Here is a 19,124-nt window from a genome sequence, read left to right on the forward strand (position 1 = left end):
TCTTGGAAATGACAGGTTATATTTCATAAGACATAGAAGGGATTTCACAAAGTAATTGCGATGATGTACTTATCGGTCTCTCTCAGCTAAACTTTCCAGACTGTACTACTAAACTGTAAGAACCAGTCACCAACATTTTGTTACCTATATCATTTTCGGTGTGCTGGTGAAGAGCTCACCGCAGCTGTGCTCTAACGGCCGAAACAAAGTTTCCGACAAATATGCAAATGTCAGTTTTGGTTGAGAGATTCATAAAATTCCAACTGTGTGGAAATAATTTGTTTAACAAAAAATCTACAGTAAAAAAAGGTTTGTTAGCAAAAAAGTGTGTTAATTTATATGGATCACACTGAGGAAACATTTATTTGTAATACGCATGATATTTTATGAATGAGAAGGGAAGGTATGTGAAAAGGCATTAAAAACTATGCATTTTTCAACTATGGCAAATTGTTTAATTTTGATACTATTGGGATTTTGCAAAATAAAGAATGAAACTAAAATGACAGTGACTTTCTTGATTAGTGACTACCATGACATATGAGACATTTGAAGACTGCATAATGAAGATACAGGGTTATGGGCAGGCACGGCTAGTTTTTTTGTTTTTTTTTAGGGGGGGGCAGTACACAAGGGAGAGCTACAAATATGTATGCACTCATTAAGTGTTATAAGGAAAAGGGAAATAGTTCCTTAAATGTGAGATGTGGAAGGATACCTGCTATCCAATCAAAACGGTGGGGAAAAGATTATGCTCCAGTGAAGGGACAATCAGAACAAAAAGAAGGCGAACGCAAGGCATTGAATAACTATCAAGAAAATAAGAGTGTCAATGAAGTCAAACAATGGTTAGCAATTGAAGTTACTACGTTTTTTTTGTAAGATCCCAATGAGTCTTAAGCAATAAGATCGCTTGGCAGGAAATAACTAAAAATGGTCAAATACATCAAACAATGGCAGAGGAAACCAAAGGATGGCTGCTTAGGTATAGCTCTGTTAACGGCATTATTTTGGCAAAAGTTGATTATTGCAATGCAATGTAATGAAAAACTTCATAGTTATCATGACTGAAAGTTTCAATTCTATTAAGGACGCAGAGGCGAGGATTATGCTCATCTTTCTTTTATTTCAATGCTCAGCAAATTCAACAACAAAAAAACTACAAGTCCCATTTTTCGTGTAGTTCATACGCCATTCCTAGTCCACCAATCAGTAGTCTTTATGGTCCTCGAGGGCGTGCTGTTGCGAATACCCTTCCTCTTTCTTGACTGCAACCATCATGACACTGAAGCTAGTCAGTCTCTTTTGGAACCTTCAGACCCTAGGAGAAACCAATGAAACCATTCTCCAAACTGCTTGAACGCAGTAGAACAATGTACTAAATGCGCCGGTAAACATTAAACAGCAAGACAGCCTCAAACAGCCGGGGAAAAATGCAAATACTTATCACATACGTCGAGGAGAAAACGAATAGTTTCTTACCTGTCGGTGTAGTTTTGCAGCTTGAAGATCTTTCTGGATTCACTATGCTGAGCATTATTCCGCGATCTTGTGGTTGGGTCCGGATTCGTAGTCTTTTTGTTTTTTTTTTTTTGTAGCCCAGGTGGGCGGCGACGACCCACCATTTGGTGCACCTCCCGTGACGTCGTCGTGCTTCCTGCGGAAGTCCCACCTTTGGGGCACCATCTTCGGGTTCTTTTTTCCTTTTTTTTTTGTTTTTTAACCCTAGGCGATTGATTAATCCTTCTTGTCCATTTTTCTGTACGTTTTCATTTCTTTTGACCTTTTCCACTTTACCCCCTCTTCCTCCAGCCTCATCTTCCTGGCGGAGGTGGGTGGGTTCGCTAGTGAATCCAGAAAGATCTTCAAGCTGCAAAACTACACCGACAGGTAAGAAACTATTCGTTTTGCAGCGTGAATCTTTCTGGATTCACTATGCTGTGCATAGACTTTGTAGCGGTTTTCCTAATTTTGTGGCGGCTGGGTGGTAGATGAGCGTTGGTCGTTAAAAATGTGTTGAAGCACCTTCTGTCCAACCTGTGCTTCCTTGTTCATCTGAATGTCCACGCAGTAGTGTTTCGTGAACGTGTGCACAGATGCCCAAGTTGCCGCGAGACATATGTCCTGGATGGGCGTGTTCGCCAGGAAGGCAACGGTGGCCCCCTTCTTCCTTGTGGAGTGAGCCTGAGGCCCCTCCGCTAGCTCCTGTCCAGCCTGTTTGTGGCAGAATTGAATAGTGAGGGCAATCCACCTAGCGATGGTGCCCTTAGTCACTGGCCTACCCATGAAGCTAGTAGCAAAGGACACAAACGGCTCCTTCGACTACCTGAGTTCCTTGCTTCTCTCCATGTAGTGCATCACCGCTCTTCTTGCGTCGAGGGTGTGCAGGGCCTTTTCTGCGTTTGAAGTCGGGTTATGGAAGAAACTTGGTATCTGAATACTCTGATTCATGTGGAACGCCGACACCACCTTGGGCATGAAGTGTGGCTCCGTCCTCAGGACTACTCTGTCCTTGTGAATCTGAATGTAGGGTTCCTGTAGCGTTAGTGCTTGAAGCTCGCTCACCCTGCGTAGTGAGGTTATGGCCACTAGAAAGGCCGTTTTCATCGTCAACATTTGCAGTGTGGCTTTGTGAATGGGTTCAAACGGTGCCTTCATGAGCTCCGTCAGAACCACGTTTAGATTCCATGCCGGCGGCGGCAACCTTTTCGGGGGGGCCATTCTTTTGGCTCCTTCCATGAATCTCCTCACCACCTGCAAGGTGAAGAAACTTACACCCTTTTCACCTCTGGTGTAGGCAACGATCGCCGCTAGGTGTACCCTTAGGGAGCTCGAGCAGAGGTTACTCTTCAGAAGGTGTGAGGTACCTCAGTACTGTTGAGTCTCTTATCATTCTGTTTTGCAGGCCCTTTCTCCTGCACCACACAGTGAATCTCTTCCATTTTGCGCTGTAGCATTTACGTGTAGTTGGTTTCCTTGCCTCCCGTAGCACTCGCATAGTGCTCGGAGGCAATCTTAGGTGTGCGAACTCTAGGTCTTCAGGAGCCATGCCGCCAGGTTGAGGGTCTCTGGCTCTGGGTGCAGGACCTCTCCGCTTTGCATTGAGAGCAGGTCCTTCCTCCTCTCGAACCTGTATGGATTGCCTTGTGCCATTTCTTGAATTTGTGAGAACCATGTCTGCCTTGCCCACTGTGGAGCCACTAGGATCAGAGTCATGTTGCTGGTTCTGCACTTGTCGAGCACTCTGTGCAACAGGGGTATCGGTGGAAAGGCGTAGGCAAATGTCCTCGACCAGCTTATCCATAGGGCATTTCCCTGGGATTGCTGATCTGGTTGTCTGGACGCGAAGCTTTGGCATTTTGCATTTTGGCGTGTTGCAAATAGGTCTATTGTGGGAGTTCCCCATCTCCGGAAAAGCTTCTCCGTTTCCTGGCCATTGAGCTCCCACTCGTGCGATGCCGAGGTCTGCCTGCTTAGCCAGTCTGCCTCCACATTGTCCTTCCCTGGTAGGTGAATTGCCAGTAGATCTATCCTGAGAGGTATGGCCCATCTCCAAATCTCCTGTGCCAGGGAGGAGAGAGGGAACGACTGTCCCCCCTTGTTTGTTGATGTAGAACATTGCCGTGGTGTTGTCTGTTTGAACCAACACCCTCTGGTTGTACAGGTGCCTCTGGAATGCCTTCCGGGCTAGCAGGATGGTTTTCAACTCGAGGTAATTGATATGGCGAACCGCATCTGCTGGAGCCCACAGACCCCTCACTCTGAGGTTGTCCATGTGCGCTCCCCATCCCTTTTGCGATGCGTCCGTGGTAATGGTCATTGTTGGGATTGGTGGTGTCAGGCTTCTCCCTGCTGTCATGTTGTCTCTGTTCCACCAAGTTATCTCCTCCTGCACTGCGTGCGTAACAACCACTAGATCCTCCCAACTTCCGTTTGCTTGTGACCATTGCTGTTGTAGCCATTCCTGGAATGGTCTCATGTGCAGGCGTACATTCGGCACCAGCTGGATACACGACGCCATCATCCCCATCATCTTGCTCACTGACCTCACTGTCAGAGCTTGCCCCTTCTGGTAGAGCCGTGTCTCCTTCAGTAGGGCATCTGTCCTCCTGTCGCTGGGCACTACAGTACTGTTCAGGGAGTTGATTTTTGCCCCCAGGAAAATCTTCACCTGCTCCGGTTCCAGCGATGACTTCCCCCAGTGAATCGAGAACCCCAGATTCGTGAGAGTGTCCGTTACGCGTTTTGCGTGCCTCTCGCACTTCTCGCGTGAGTTTGCCTTGACCAGCCAGTCGTCTAAGTAGGGGTAGACATGGATTCCCTGCCTTCGTAGGTGGGCCGCGACCGCCGACAGGCATTTTGTAAAGACCCTTGGCGCCGATTTTAATCCGAAAGCCAGGGTTGTGAACTGGTAGTGTTCCTGGTCGATGTTGAACCTTAGAAGGCCCTTGTGTCTTCTGTTTATTGGGATGTGCAGGTAGGCATCCCTGAGGTCCAGGGTGACCATGAAGTCCCCGTCTCTTATTTGGGGCAGCACCTCCTGCAGCGAAGTCATTTTGAACTTCTGCGTTTTGATGAACTTGTTTAGGAAACGCAGGTCCAGGATGGGTCTGAGGTTTCCGTCTACTTTCGGGACCACGAAGTAGTTTGAGTAGACCCCCCTTGTTGCGTTCTCTGAACGGCACTGCCTCTATGGCTCTCTTTTCTAGAAGTTTCCGTGTTTCTTCTCTGAGTAGGGCCAGTTCTTGAGCCGATCTCTGTCTTCCCTTTGGTTTACTGTTTGGAGGTCTTTTCTCCAAATCTACGCAGTATCCGTACTGCATGATGTTCAGTATCCACTTGTCTGTGGTTATACGCCGCCAATACTGAAGGTAGAACCTCAGTCTTCCGCCTACTGGTGTTGTATGCTCGTAGGCCCTTGAATCTTCTCTCCCCCCTGTTACTTTTTTGCGCCTCACCCTTGGGGGCATGTCGAGGGTAGGCGTCCTCTTGCGTGCTGAGTCACTTTGATGAGGGCTGGTCACCCCCTCTCCTCCTTTCTCCCCCGAAAGGACTGGCCCCGAGGTTGGTACTGCCAGTTTTGCTTTTGTTGACCTTGTTGTCCGTGACTTTCACCCTGCTGACCCTGCTGGAACGTCTGGTGCGACGCCCCCTGTTGGCATCCTCCCCTACCGTAGGGTCTTAGAGGGATTGCCTCGCCTCATTCCCCTCAGCTGTAGGGCCCCCATGGACCTCGCCGTTTCGTTTTCTTTTTTCAGCTGGGTGAGTTTCTCGTCTACTGTTGCTCCGAACAGTGTCTCTCCGTTGAAGGGGGTGCTAAGGATGTTGTTCTGCACCTCCGGTTTGAATCCCGAGATTCTGAGCCATGCATGCCTTCTCTCGGTGACCCCTATGGCCATTAGTCTTGCTGAAGTCTCTGCCCCGTCCAACGCAGTCTTTATACAGGAGTTGGCGATGTTTTTGCCTTCGTCTACCAGGTGCGAGGCTCTCTGGCGGTATTCTTCGGGGAGGTGTTTTACTATCTCCCCCATCTCGTCCCAGTGCTGGTACTGGTGCCTATTGAGGAGTGCATTGGAATTCATCATGCGCCAGTGCATTGCGGCGTTCCTCTCGACCTTTCTTCCTGCGAGGTCTATCCTCCTGCTCTCTTTATCAAGTGGTGGGCCCGAAGTTGCTGGTACGTTGGCCCTTCTCCTGGCCGTGGAAGCTATGATGGAGTCGGCGGTAACGCTACCTTTGATGTAAGGGGGGTCCAGGGAAGAGTGCTTGTACTTCTTCTCCGTCCTGGGCGTGATCGAACGGCAGGTCGCTGGTTCCTTGAAGGCTTCTCTCCCCTGATTCATCACACTTTGTAGCATGGGGAGGAATTGGCTCCTCGTCTGGATGGGGAGCAGGGTCTCGAGGAGAAAATCGGCTTTCGGCTTCTCTTCGTCGAGTTTGACGCCGAAGGCTGTCGCTGCGCTCCTGACCACCATATTGTACACCCCGATGTCGTCGGGCTGCGAAGGCCTCGAAGGGTACGTGTCCACGGGCTCCTCCGGGTTTTCGGTGTCGAGATCCTGCCATTCGATGTCGTGGCTGGTAGATGGCGCCGAGCCGTAGAACGACTGCTGGTCTTCTTCCTCGGCTTCGCCGTCATAATGGGTCTCGTCTTCCTCTTCGAGATCCCTCGTCAGCCCCTCGGTGTCGAATTCGTCCTCGACCTAGACGACTTCCGTCGGTGGAACCGTTGGAATCTTGAACTCCTTTATCTTGGCGTCGAACTCCTTCTTCCTCTGAAGGATGTTCTCCATTTCGGCCTCGAGCCGCCTCTTCTTTTTCTCCATCTCGGAGATGCTTTCGGCGTCGACCGCGGGTCTTTTCGTCGAAGCTTGCGTCGACGTCGACAGTTCTTTCTGCGTCGATCGTCCTGTTTCCTGGGTTGTCTTCGACGACCCTTGCTTTTCGGCGTCTTTCGGCACCAGGGAGTCCTATTCGAAGGATCCGCTCGGCCTCTTGTCCATGCTTCCCCCTTTGGTCATCGAAGTTTTCGGCGCCGGGGTTGCCTTCGTGGACTTTGACTCTGATTTTCTCGAGTCACCCTCGTGTTTGAGGTATTTTCTGTTTTGCGCTCGACGATTCTCTTACCTAGTCTTCTTTTTTCTTGTCGGTCTCTACGACCGTGAAGTTTTCGGCTGCCTCGGCGACGTTGTCCTCATCGTCCGTGGAGAGGCCCAGATCGTAGAGCGACGGGGCCTTACCCTTGCCATCCATGCTGGCGTTGGCTCTTCTCTGCCGATCTCTCACCCGGAGCGTCTTCGGCACGAAGGCTGAGCAGGCGTTGCAGTCCTTACTCTGGTGTTCGACCGGTAGGCAGAGGTTGCAGACCGGATGCTGGTCCTTCTGCGCGAACTTGTGGTGGCAGTTTGGGCAGAACTTGAATGGCGTTTTGTCCATTGCGCTCAGCGCCTCTGAGTGCGCATTCTCCAAGGTCGAAGAAAAAGGCGAGGAACCTCCTTTCTTCGCGCTCCTGATGAAATCTCTTCCTTTCCTGTGATAGCTTCTTAGTATTTATCGACGAAACTCGCTTTTCTTTCTTCTTCCTTCGATTGTAATTCTGGAGCTTCCCGATGACGATCCAGACCCAACGGCGGAAAAAAGAATCTGAAGATGGCGCCCCAAAGGTGGGACTTCCGCAGGAAGCAAGACGACGTCACGGGAGGTGCACCAAATGGTGGGTCGTCGCCGCCCAACTGGGCTACAAAAAAAAAAACAAAGAAAAGACTACGAATCTGGACCCAACCACAAGATCGCGGAATAATGCACAGCATAGTGAATCCAGACAGATTCACGCTGCAAAACAACCGTAACAATGTTCAGGTGAGTCTCTATAACTCCTAGTGTGTGGGTGGGAACAGGTCTCCTTGAGCCGTGGGCGGGAATAATCCTGGCCTCCGCATCCTTAATAAAATTTAAACTTTCCGTCATGATTACTAGGAAATGTTTCATTCTATGTCAGGACCAGAAGCGAGGATTATACGCGTTCAAAGCTTATCCACCACCAACGACGCCATGTTCATGACTAGTTTAAAGTAGATCCTTTTAAACATTGAGTCTGAAGACCAGTCTGCAACATTTATAATATCCTCCAATCTGGCGACCAGAGAAAAAGCCTTAGAGGCCATAGCTCCTCTCGCAGAGTGTGCTCCAAACTGCGAGACATTTATGCCCGCTTCCTGCATCACCCATCTGATCCAACAAGCTATTGTTGGTGGCGACACCGCTTTGAAGGGCTTCCTTAAGGAAATCAGTAGTTGGAGTTCGCCCGGTGGGCTTGTCTCTTCCGTCATGCTCTCATACGCTTTGAGACCTCTGACGACGCACAGCTTTGGGGAGTTATCAAAAGCTGGGTAGGACACTAGTCGAGAATCGGACTTGGTTCTACGCAGTATATGAACAGAAACCCCTTCTGGGGTAAAAACCCGTCCAGAAATGTCTAGAGCTCGAACATCAGACACCCGCCGGCAAGACACCAAACACAAGAGCATAGCCAATTTGGCAGAGAGCTCATTGCGGGAAAGATATTTATTAGCTTGCCAAGACTGGAACAGGTGTAACACCCTATTATCATCCCATAGCGAGGTATATCTGGGTTCCAGAGGGAGAGAAAGACGGATCCCTCACATCAACTTGCAGATCAATTGATGTTCTCACACCAGGGCTCCTGCCACCGGGAGATTTCCAGCAGAAATCGCCGATCTATAAGAATTGACAGTGCGATATGCCAGGCCCTGGGCCGCCAGCGAGGCCAAGAAATTCATAATGGCTACAACTTGGCACCTCATGGGATCTTGGTCATTCCGAACACACCAACGGACCCATCTGGACCATGCTGACTTATATCGCTTGTTGGTGCTGTCGGCCCACGACGATCCCAGTAATGTTCGAGCTTCAGCCGATAGGCCAGAGATTCTCCAACGATGCCCGAAATCCGCCATCCTACCAAGGGCATTCGCCCTTGCTGGATTAGAGGGTGTGGAGCGCCCTCGGGATCCCTCAGAAGAAAGATCTTGGGGTAGAAGGGTTGGAGAATCCCAGGAAAGTTCCAGAAGAACTGGAAACCACACTTGAGACCTCCAGTACTGGGTGACCATAACCACCTTCGCCTGTTGCCTCTGGATTTGCGTTGTGAGCCTCATTATCATGGCGAATGGGGGAAAGGCATAGCCCATCTCCTTTGACCAATCCTGGAAGAAAGCGCCCGTTGCTGATGCTAGGGGATCCGATTTCCAACTGAAGAACCGCGGGAGCTGGTGGTCCAAACGTGACGCGAAGAGATCCACTGAGAAAGGACCCCACATGTCATGGAGACGTTGAAAGGTCAGAGGATGGAGCTGCCAGAGACTCATGTCTGACCAACTCCTGGAGCACAAATACGCTATGACATTGGAAGCCCCTGACAGATACTCTGCCGTCACTGAGACATTGTGGGAAAGGCAAAAAGTCCAAAAATCTTTGGCCAGATCCGCCAAGGCCTTGGACTTTGTCCCCCCAAGATGGTGGATGTACTGGACCGCTGATATGTTGTCCACCTTCAGAAGCACGCTGCAGGACGCTTTGTCTTTCGTCCAACACTGGATTGCGAAGGACCCCACCATCAGTTCCAGACAGTTGATGTGGAGTTTACTTATTTAGGACTTTTATGTCGCGCTAGCCTGACTAGGGTATTGGAGAGCTTCACAACAGTTTTTGAGCAAGATTAATACAATAAGCGGTTGAGTAAAAGGACTTGTAGGTGTTTTTTGAATTTTGCGAAGTACGAGATAGTCCCGATACTGACTGGGATGGCGTTCCAGATTTTGGGCGCGTTTCGGCAAAGGACCGTGCAGCAGTTTTTTGTTTGCGTGTTTTAATAGGGATGAATAGTAGGGTGCTGGAGCTCCTGATGTTCCTTGTCTGACCAGCCCTCTTGAGTTTAGCAGCCAAATACTCAGGCTTTCCTGTGTGCGGGGCTTTGGCAGGCAGTTCTAAAACTGGCACGCAATTCAACTGGGAGCCATTTTAGTTCTCTGAGTGCTGGTGAAATGTGGTCGTATTTCCCGATTCCAGTGACCATTCTAGCTGCTGCTTTGGGAGTAGTTTTGAGGAGAGCTAGGTGAGATTGTTGTACCAGTGAGGGTGGCATTTCCATAGTAGAGTCTGGATAGCACCAGTGATTGGGTGGCTTGTTTGAGGTCGTTGGTTGGGATGAATGCTTTTATTTTCTCAAGTAGCTTCAGGTTGACGGAGGTACTCTTAGGGGAGTTCTTGATGCGTTTGGCCATGTCGAGTTTTGAGTCTAGGGTGATTCCTAATGATTTAACGGAGTGGGTCAGAGTGTGATTGCCGTTAAGAGCATCCAAAGCTTTTAGCCATTCTGAAATACGAAGGTTCTCTTCTTTGTTGGAGATGAGGAGGATTTCGGTTTTATCTTGGTTGAGTTTTAAGTGGTTAAGCGACAGCCAATGTTGGATTTCTTTTAGAGTGACATTTAGTCAGTGAATCTCATCTATGGAGGAGGTTTCTAGATAGATCTGGGTGTCATCTGCATAGAGGTGTAAAGGGATTTTAGCATTTTTCAGTAGGATGGTGAGGGGTTCCATGTATATGCTGAACAGTTGAGGTGAGAGCACTGAACCTTGGAGGATGCCCCTGTTGACAGGGTGTAGGTCGGAAGTAAAGTTTTATATTTTTATCCTTTGTGAGCGGCTGAGTAAGAAGGAGGAGAACCAGCGTAGGACCACCTCATCAGCACCTACCCTTTCTGGTAAAGCCTTGATGAGAAGTTGATGATCAAATGTGTCAAAGGCTGCCGATAGGTCTAGGAGGATGAGGAGGCAACATTGGTCGGTATCAAGGGATTTGTGGATGTCGTCTGTGATGTTAAGGATCGCGGACTCGGTGCTATAGCCTTTTTTTGAAACCAGATTGGTGGGGGGTCAAAACGTTGATGCTATCCATGTGCTGAGTCCGTTTTTGGAGGACGCATGCTATCTACTGTCACTGGGGGCAGGCTTTTGCAGACCGGGTTGACGTTGATGTCCAGTGAGAGCTCAATCTTGGTAATTATTTCTTCGAAGAAGTTGGCGAAGTTTACACACAAGTACTTGGAGGCCTTTAGGGAGGATTCCGGGGGCATGGAGGTTTGTTGCCTGATTTTGAACAATTCGTTGGGCCTGGTTATTTTTGCTTAAGATGGGGTTGCTCTTCCATAGTCTTTCTGTACCTCTTAGTTGTCTTCTTTCGTTGTTAATGTCCGTGTTGAACCAAGATCTGGATGTGATGTTCCTATTTTTTTATTTTAGTTTCAAGGGGCTACTTGATCTAGAATGGATGTCATGTTTGTGTTGTAGTGGGAGGTGAGTTCTGTTGTGGAAAGATCATCCATGGAGGCAGTGAGGAGAGAGTTTACCCTTCCCTCTAGGTCAGTCATGTTAATCTGAGTGAAGTTTCTAGTCCATTACGGAGGGTCTTGGGTTGGGGGTTTAAGTGTGATCAGCTGAGTGAGGTGGAAAAGGATTAAGAGGTGGTCGGACCAGTCCACGGGCAGCGTGCGGTCTATCGTGACAGTGTTGTGCTGGGCGATAATGGCATCTAGGATTGTTCCTTTGTTGTGGATTTCCTCTAAGCAGTGTTGGGTAAGGTCGTTACTGTGAAGCAGCTCCTTCAGTTTCTGGATTAGCAGGTTATTCTCATTCCAGTGTAGATTGGGGTCACCCAGAATAAGGCTGTTCGTGTCTTGGAGATGGCAGTGGGCAATCAGGTCGGACAGATGTTCAGTGAATGTGGTGGTGTTGCCTAGGGGATGGTAAATAAGGTGGCCGATAAGTGTTTTGTTGTTGCTAGAGTTCATGTTGGTGGTTAGGCATTCAGTTGGCCCTTGCCTGCCGACCACTTTCCTCCAGTAAAGGAGGCCCCGTATCAGGCCCCCCCCCCCCCCCAGCCTGACTTGCTGGCATCTGACTCTATAACTAAATCTGGTTCGCAACCGAATATGGCCCCGCCCTTCCACGCCTCCTTATGGTCGAGCCACCATCGTTGCAATGCTCTGTAATGGAACGGACCTGGAGAGATAGCCTAAATTTAGGAGCTCAGATGACCCACCAGACGAGCAATCTGCCTCGGCGAGGTCGAGGGACGGGACGGGACGGGACGGAACACTCGCCTCCGCTCCCTGCAGACCTTGAACATTTTCCGAGCCGGAAGGCTCAAGGTGCAGGATACAGAGTCCACTACGAAAACCAGGAAGGTTAACTGTTCGGCAGGTGTTATGAGCGACTTCTTGGTATGGATTATGAACCCCAAATTCTGAAGGAGATCTATAGTCTCTTGTAACTGATGAGAGAGCCGGAGGGGAGATTGCTCCAAAAGGAGGATTTCGTCCAAATAAATAAGGCAAAAGCCTTTGGCCCTTAGCATTTTCACCACCGGCTTGAGAACCTTGGTGAAGCACCACGGGGCCGATGACAAGCCAAAAGGAAGCAAGGCGAATTTGAACACCTGGTCTTTCCACATAAACTGTAGGAATCAACGGTGTGCGGGGTGGGGGGGGAATGGGAACCACCAAGTACGCATCTTTTAAATCTAGCCTGACCATCCAATCACCCGCTTGGAGAAGTTCCCGCAGTAGATGGATGCCTTCCATCTTGAAATGGCGGTATACCAACCATTAATTGAATTCCTTCAGATTGATTACGGAACACAGTCCCCGTCCGTCCTGTCTACCAGGAAGACATTGCTGAGGAAACCCCTGAGCTGAAGGTGTGTGGGAACCACCGCCCCTTTTTGCAGTAGATCCTTCCCCTCTCGGTCTATGAGGGATGCTTGATCTCCTGCAAAAACCAGCGGCCGGGGACGAACAGGCTGCACGGGGGAACCGTAGAACTCTATATGGAACCCTTGCACGGTCTCCAACACCCATGCATCGGCGGCATTAGCCTTCCAGTTGTTCACGAAAACCGCCAACCTGCCGCCCACCAGTAGATGTGAAAGAGGGGAATGTCTCACCTGAGTTAGGCACATTGTGGCCTCTGGCTGCTCCTCTGCCACTGCGGCCCCTGAAGCCTCAACAGGACTGGAAAAACTCCTGTCTGCCTGTGTCCTGCTGCTTCAAGCCGTTGCCTCAGAGCTTTGGGTGAAAAAGCGGCCGGTCAAACGCCCTCTACCACAGCCGGCCCTGAAAAAAACCTTAGGGTGAAACACCTTTATGGAAGATTGTGCTTTGTCAAGCGATGAGAAGGTGGTCATAAATTTGTTCAGCTCTTTTAGAAACGGCTCTCTTAAGAGACCGCCCTGTGCCACCGCTCCCGCCTCTGAAGTGGCGAGGTCTCCCAATTTGGTGTCTACCTTCAGCAAAAACGAGTGCCTCCTTTCAGTAGAAAGGGCACAGTTCGCATTGCCTAAAAAGACAATCGCACGCTGAGCCCAATTCGGGATTCTCTCTGGGGAAAGTGGGGTGCTAGACGATTTGGCCTCTTCTGCCAGCTCCAGGACTTTTGTGAGGGGTCCTGCGATGTCTAAAAGTTTATCTTGACACGATTTCCATGATCGGTCAATCCCTTTTTTAGGGTCACGAATATGTTTTTGCAGGAAGGTTGTCATCCTGGGGTCAACCACCGGAGTCAAAGCCACTTTGTCCGGTAGGGTAGGGTGCGGGCACTCTGCCTTGAGGCAAGCTCTCACCTCCTTCTCTAGGGATTTGCGTAGGCATCCCGCCACAAACGATGAAACTTTAGTGGAGGGGGCCCACTCCGAGGAACGGGGCTGAATGAGGTCCTTAGGAAACAGTAGCTGAATAGCGTCCTCCTGCAGAGAAAGAACTTACTCACATAGCACTCGGCTATGGAATCGCGTTTAAAATGTTAATCAAGTAAACACAAATCCAATTCAATTATTCATCCAATAGAGAATTTATTCTCCAGTTCGTAATTCTCAATCTTCATATGATGCTTCTCATATTAAGGACTCCCTAGTATTTACACGTAAAATTTGTATACAGAGTACCAGGAAGCATAAACTTCCCGATGCATTTCGGGTCTAACCCTTCGTCAGGGTGGCAGCTGTAATAACATCATTAAGGGTACTACCATTATGCATCCCACCAAAGGTACTCCGATCAAACTACGAGTCACCGCCACTTGCGAGACTAGCAATGTGGTATACTTATTGAAATATCCGTGCTGAGTACCATATGTTGGCAAAACGGAACGTAAAATGAAGACCCCGACTCACGGAACACAAAAGCAACATACGATTGAAGAATACCAAGTCCACAGTGGCAGCACATTTTGTCGAGTTAAACCATACTATCAGTGAACTTAGGTTTATGGTGTTGGAACAAATAACAGTGAGACATGGGAGAGATAACAGAAGCTTTCTCCTACAACGAGAATTATGTTGGATCAACAAACTTAACTCTGTACACCCGATGGGGTTAAATGAGCGTTTAGAATTTTGTTGTTACTTACAATTTCTCAAACTGTACTATGTACATGTGACCTACGCTTATATTTCTGCATAACTTTACTTTTATGCATTTTTTTGTTCAGAAATCAGTTATCATACATTTTTTTAACTGCACCTCGTGTATATGACCAATGCTTATACCACTGTTGAATTTGGTTACTATGTATCTTATAGCTTCGTTTCACATTCTGGATTCATTTTCACTTTTTTCACCATTTTCATCTACCTCACTTTTTTTCTTTTTTTCTTCTGGTCTATTAGTCTTTTATTCAACGCCTTCGTGTCCGTTTTCTCTGTTTCACCGACGTTCACGTACGCGAGTATTTTTTCGTATTTAGGAACATCTCTTCAGTGTTGACACTGATCGCCTGCTCCAATATTTCTTTTCCGGGTCTTGAGAGACGCGGGACACACCACGCTTGGTTACCAGTTTGCTAACGGCTGATTGGAGTAACAGGTACGTGCGTCTGTTTTTATTTTGTTCTTACGTGTGGTTTTCACTCAATGTGCACGTTGGTTTTTGTGTATACACGAGTATTTATCACGCGATTCTGATTACACATTTATATGAGCTCTCGCTCGAAGTTATTTTAGCATTTGAATAAGCATCTATGCTATACGTTTCGTGTTTGGTACTTTGCACCGCAACCCCGGTTCTTTTTGTCAGTTCACCATACCGATCACTTGCAATGCGAGTCTTACACTTGTCTCCATACCGTTGAGTTCACTCTGGGTGTTTCTTCCTTTTCTTCATTTTGGAATGCACACTTGATTTCTAGACTTTGGACAGATACGGATATATTCTTTGGTCACTACTAGCATTAGCATAACATTTGTTTTGCATTCATGAGCTCTTGGACTTCAGCTCATCAAGTTATTTGCCATTCTCTCTAGGAAATTCCCCTTGACAAAGGGTTAGAACCGAAATGCATCGGGGAGTTTATGCTACCTGGTACCCTGTATACAAATTTTACGTTTAAATACTATGGATTCCTTAATATGAGAAGCATCATATGAAGAATGAGAATTACGAACCGGAGAATAAATTCTCTTTTGGATGAATAATTGAATTTGTGTTTACTTGATTAACATTTTAAACGCGATTCCATCGCCATAGCAGAGTGCTATGCGAGTATGTTCTTTCCCTGCAGGAGGACGCTATTGACCTACTATATTGATTACACCTCTGGAGATCAGGAGGTAGCACTCACAAGCACCTGAGAATATTCTTTTCTTGAATAAACAGATAACAGTCACTTACCATTTGGGAGTGCGACCGTTCTACATTTATTTTTTATTATTGTCGTCAGAAACTAACATGTCTGAGTGTTTCTCTCCCTCTGTGGCGTCATTGGCTGAGGGCTCTACGGGACGACAAGGCCTGGACGGGCCTGCGTCATCCGCGGACTCGTCTACTGAGTCCTCGTCCTCGTCCTGTAAAGGAGGGACCTCAGGGAGGGTAGATTGTAATTTGTAATTTGTGAGGGTATTTGTAGAGCGCAACGGTCGCTCCGGAAGGAGCATCTTGGCGCTGATTTCCAGGTAGAAGATCAAGTAACTTCCTAAAGGTAGAAAGGTTAGATGGCTGCCATGGTGTAGTCGTCGGGAAGATTAAAAATCCAAGTTTTTAGTGCTTTCCTGAAGTGTTTTTCTTGGGTTAAGGACCTCAGGAATTTGGGCATGCAGGGATCTGCTAGGGTTGTAGTGAGGGAAACGCTTGATAAGATATTTTGGGCCGGAGTGATTAAATGCCCGAAATGCTACAATAAGAATCTTGAAAAATATTCTTTTGTGCAGTGGGAGCCAATGTAAGGATTTTAAAGCAGCAGATATTGAAGATCTTCTGGGTAACTTCAGAACTAATCTGGCTGCAGAGTGAAGTACGCTTTGGAGTTTAAGTGTAGCTTTCTTGGCGCCAGCCAGAAGACCGTTGCAGTAGTCCAAGCGAGCAAGAACTAGGGCCACTGCGACGGTTTTTCTAGAGTCTATTGGTAAAAAGTCAAACTTTTTTTAGAGATTTGATGATTCCGAAACAACGGCCGGCCACAGTCCTCACGTGTTGGTCGAAAGACAGATCAGTATCAAACAGGACTCCAAGGTTCCTTGCAGTTGTTACAGTCTGGGAGGGGGGGGGGGGGGGGGGGACAGCTGAGTCTTCAGGCCACCATAGGCTAGGACAAAAATTGACATTTTTTCCCATAGGGGGGATCTCGGTCTTGCTGGAATTACATTTTAGATGGTTTAGATCCATCCAATGAAAAACAGCTTTCAGACAGCATTTGAGGTTCTGCTCCGCCTCAGTCGAGTGTTCCTCTAGGGACACAATGAGTTGCGTATCATGGGCATACGATGTTACGAGTATGCCGAATGACTCAGAGATGAGTGGAATTAGGTAAATGTTGAAGAGGAGAGGGCTCAGGATGGAGCCCTGAGGGACTCCAGATGAGACCCTCTTCTCTTTGGAGAGGAAAGGACCTAGGGCGATCGTTTGCGATCTGTCCGTTAGAAAGAACGTTATCCAAGCTAGAGCCACCTCTGAGATACCAATATCTGTCAGTCTGCTAATCAGAATGGAGTGCGAGATGGTGTCGAATGCCGCTGTGAGGTCTAAAAGAATGAGGACGGCATTCTTCTTCTGATCCTGCAGCAGCTTTATAGAGTCTGTTAACTCAATCAGTGCAGTTTCTGTAGAGTGATGGGGGCGAAAGCCTGATTGTTGGGGATGGAGTACATTGTGTGCTTCAAGATACCTTTTAAGTTCTCTATAAACCGTTTGTTCGGTGATCTTTCCTAGTGCTGGAAGGAGCGATATTGGGCGGAGATTAGTAAGTTCAGAGGGGGATTTGTTAGATTTCTTCATCAGGGGTTTGACTATTCCCTGTTTCCACAGGCGAGGTACAATTCCAGTGCTAAGAGAGGAATTAACAATCTTGTTAATAATTGGGTTCACCACGTCAATGAGATGGAGTATTCTAGGGGGGCAGGGGTCAGAGGGTGAATCAGATTTGCATGCCAAGATAATTTCTCTAGTTTGATCTAAATTAACTGGAGTGAAGTTAAGACTTCCAACAGGGATTTCTTTCTGGGCGGATTTACTTAAGGTCTGTGTTACTTGGGGAGGAGGACATTTTTTTGGGATGGCATCTATTTTCTCCTCGAAGAAACGGCAATTTGGTTACAAAACTCTTGGGATGGTGGAATTTCAGGTTGTAACGCTCTGGGCTGGGTGAACGTCTTCACAATTGAAAACAATGTTTTTTGTTTATGTTTGGACTCTTTAATGGCGTTTGTATAAAAAAATTTTTTAGCTGTTTTAATGTTGGAATGATAGGTTTTCCTCAGCTGGATATATGAAAGTTTGACTGCCATGCAGTACATTCTACGCCATTTGCGTTCAGCTTTTCTGCAAGCTAGATGGGCTATTGCTAGCTCTGGGGTGAACCAGGGGGCTCTGGTCTTAGATTTTTTATCTATTCTTCGGGGACGATTGGGAGGTTCACGGGCTTTAATTTCCTGACAAATCCAACTGTGGAAAAGGTTAGCGTCATGTTCGACGTTACCGGTAAAGTTAGGAATCTGAGAATTGGTGATGGGATTTAGGTCGATGTTTTCCTGCACCTTTTTCCCGTTAACGAGGTTATCCGGATGTGAGCTAGGTTTACTGGTAGTTAGCACGCGTGAAGTTTTAATTTGGAACGGGATCAGGCTATGATCAGTCCATATTTGAGGGACAGGAGGTAGGGTTGTTAGAGGGGAGAGGTTAGTGCAAACCCCATCAAGTGTATGCCCTAGTAAGTGAGTGGGCTGATTAACTCTTTGATGGAGATTAAAGATTTCTAGGGTCTGAAGAAAGTGGTTGACTTGTACATCGGTTTTGGACTCAAGGTGTAGATTAAAGTCCCCAACGAGAGTGACATGTGGATATCTGAGGAGGAGGTGAGCCAAGGAGTCACTCAAAGAGTCTAGGAATCTGGTGGCATTACCAGGGGGGCGATATATCAATCCTCCGGAGAAGGACGAAGAGTCGTTAAGTTTGATAGAGAAGCCAAGACCTTCCATGTCTTTTAGGGGGTCTAAGTTAAACGTGTGGCAGTTGAAGCTGTTTTTGATTACTACAGCGACACCACCACCTCTTCCCTTCAGTCTGTCTTGCCTAAAGATGGAAAAGCCCTGGGGGAGGGCTATGGCTAGATCAGGGTTACTATCGTCCGTTAGCCAAGTCTCAGTAATCAGGAGGCAATCAAGATCTAAATTTTGGATAAGGTCCCTTATGTCTTGGCTGTGCCGACACATGGAGCGAGCGTTGATCAGCCCTCCTTTAAAGTGTGGTGAGTTATCCGTGGAGTTGGTTACGGAGGTAGGTGATTTAGCTGGGTCGCTGTCAGAGGACCAACGGCAGAATTTACAGCTGAAGGGACCATATAGGTTCTTCATGTCAGGTTTGCAATTGCAATTGTACATCCCGCGTAGGCCGTATAATTCGTTAGGCAGATACCTTACTAAGGGGGGGGGGAGTTAGGACAGAATTTCCTGCGCCTGTCGCGGACTTGGCGCGGACGGGCGCAGACGGGCTTGCCTTAGGCGCGCCTTCGGCGTGCAAACGGCGGTCCCGCCGCGCTCGTCCGCTGCGCTTCCTGTGCATGCACATATCTAGTTGAGGGGGGTGTGGCCTCAAGGGGGCGTGGTCAGCGAGCACACCTGTGGGAATGGCGGCCGCTCGAGTAAACAAACAAACGCAACAGCGTTCAAATCGGCTGTGCGTGAGAAGAAGGAGCGAATGGCTGCTGCCCCAACCAGAGTAATGAGGGCGGTAAGCTTTGTATTGTTAGTGCGCAATTAAAACATAGCAAATTAAGTGACACCAATACAATTTTTAAAACCAGGAAGAAACAAGAAATCTTACCGCCCCCTCCAGGCTTCCGCCTCAGGAGTGGGTTAGGAAATCCCCCGTCAAAGCTGGCTAAAAACCCATTTTTTTAGGAGGTCAAAGGCCCCCAGATCCATGTTTGAGGTCTTTTTGCGCTTTGGAGGGCGCTGGGCTTGACAAGCAAAAGCAAAATTGCATAATGCGAAGTTTAAATGGCCCCATGGCAGCAGACACTGCCTAGTGGATGGATGAGTCCGCCGCGTCACAAAATTAA

The 19,124-nt window shown here is 48.0% G+C and overlaps 2 protein-coding genes across 5 annotated transcripts in view; both read right to left on the reverse strand.

Annotated features, from left to right (window-relative positions):
- The window catches only part of HIPK3 (homeodomain interacting protein kinase 3), a 503,936-nt gene that overhangs the window by 361,921 nt on the left and 122,891 nt on the right, over positions 1–19,124 (reverse strand). The gene's annotated exons all lie outside the window — the stretch shown is intronic.
- On the reverse strand, positions 1,722–9,519 carry LOC146857659 (uncharacterized). Its single transcript, XM_085646840.1, has 2 exons — positions 7,332–9,519; positions 1,722–1,870 (listed from the first exon to the last, which is right to left on the reverse strand). The coding sequence occupies exon 1, from the start codon at positions 9,135–9,137 to the stop codon at positions 8,190–8,192; it is 948 nt and encodes a 315-aa protein (XP_085502966.1). The 5' UTR covers positions 9,138–9,519; the 3' UTR covers positions 1,722–1,870; positions 7,332–8,189.

This window comes from Triturus cristatus, chromosome 3_2, assembly GCF_964204655.1.
Source record: "Triturus cristatus chromosome 3_2, aTriCri1.1, whole genome shotgun sequence".
Taxonomy (NCBI): Eukaryota; Metazoa; Chordata; class Amphibia; order Caudata; family Salamandridae; genus Triturus; species Triturus cristatus.

Coding starts and splice junctions, on each gene's coding strand:
- LOC146857659 (XM_085646840.1), bottom strand. CDS start 9,137: ATGGTGGGGTCCTTCGCAATCCAGTGTTGGACGAAAGACAAAGCGTCC.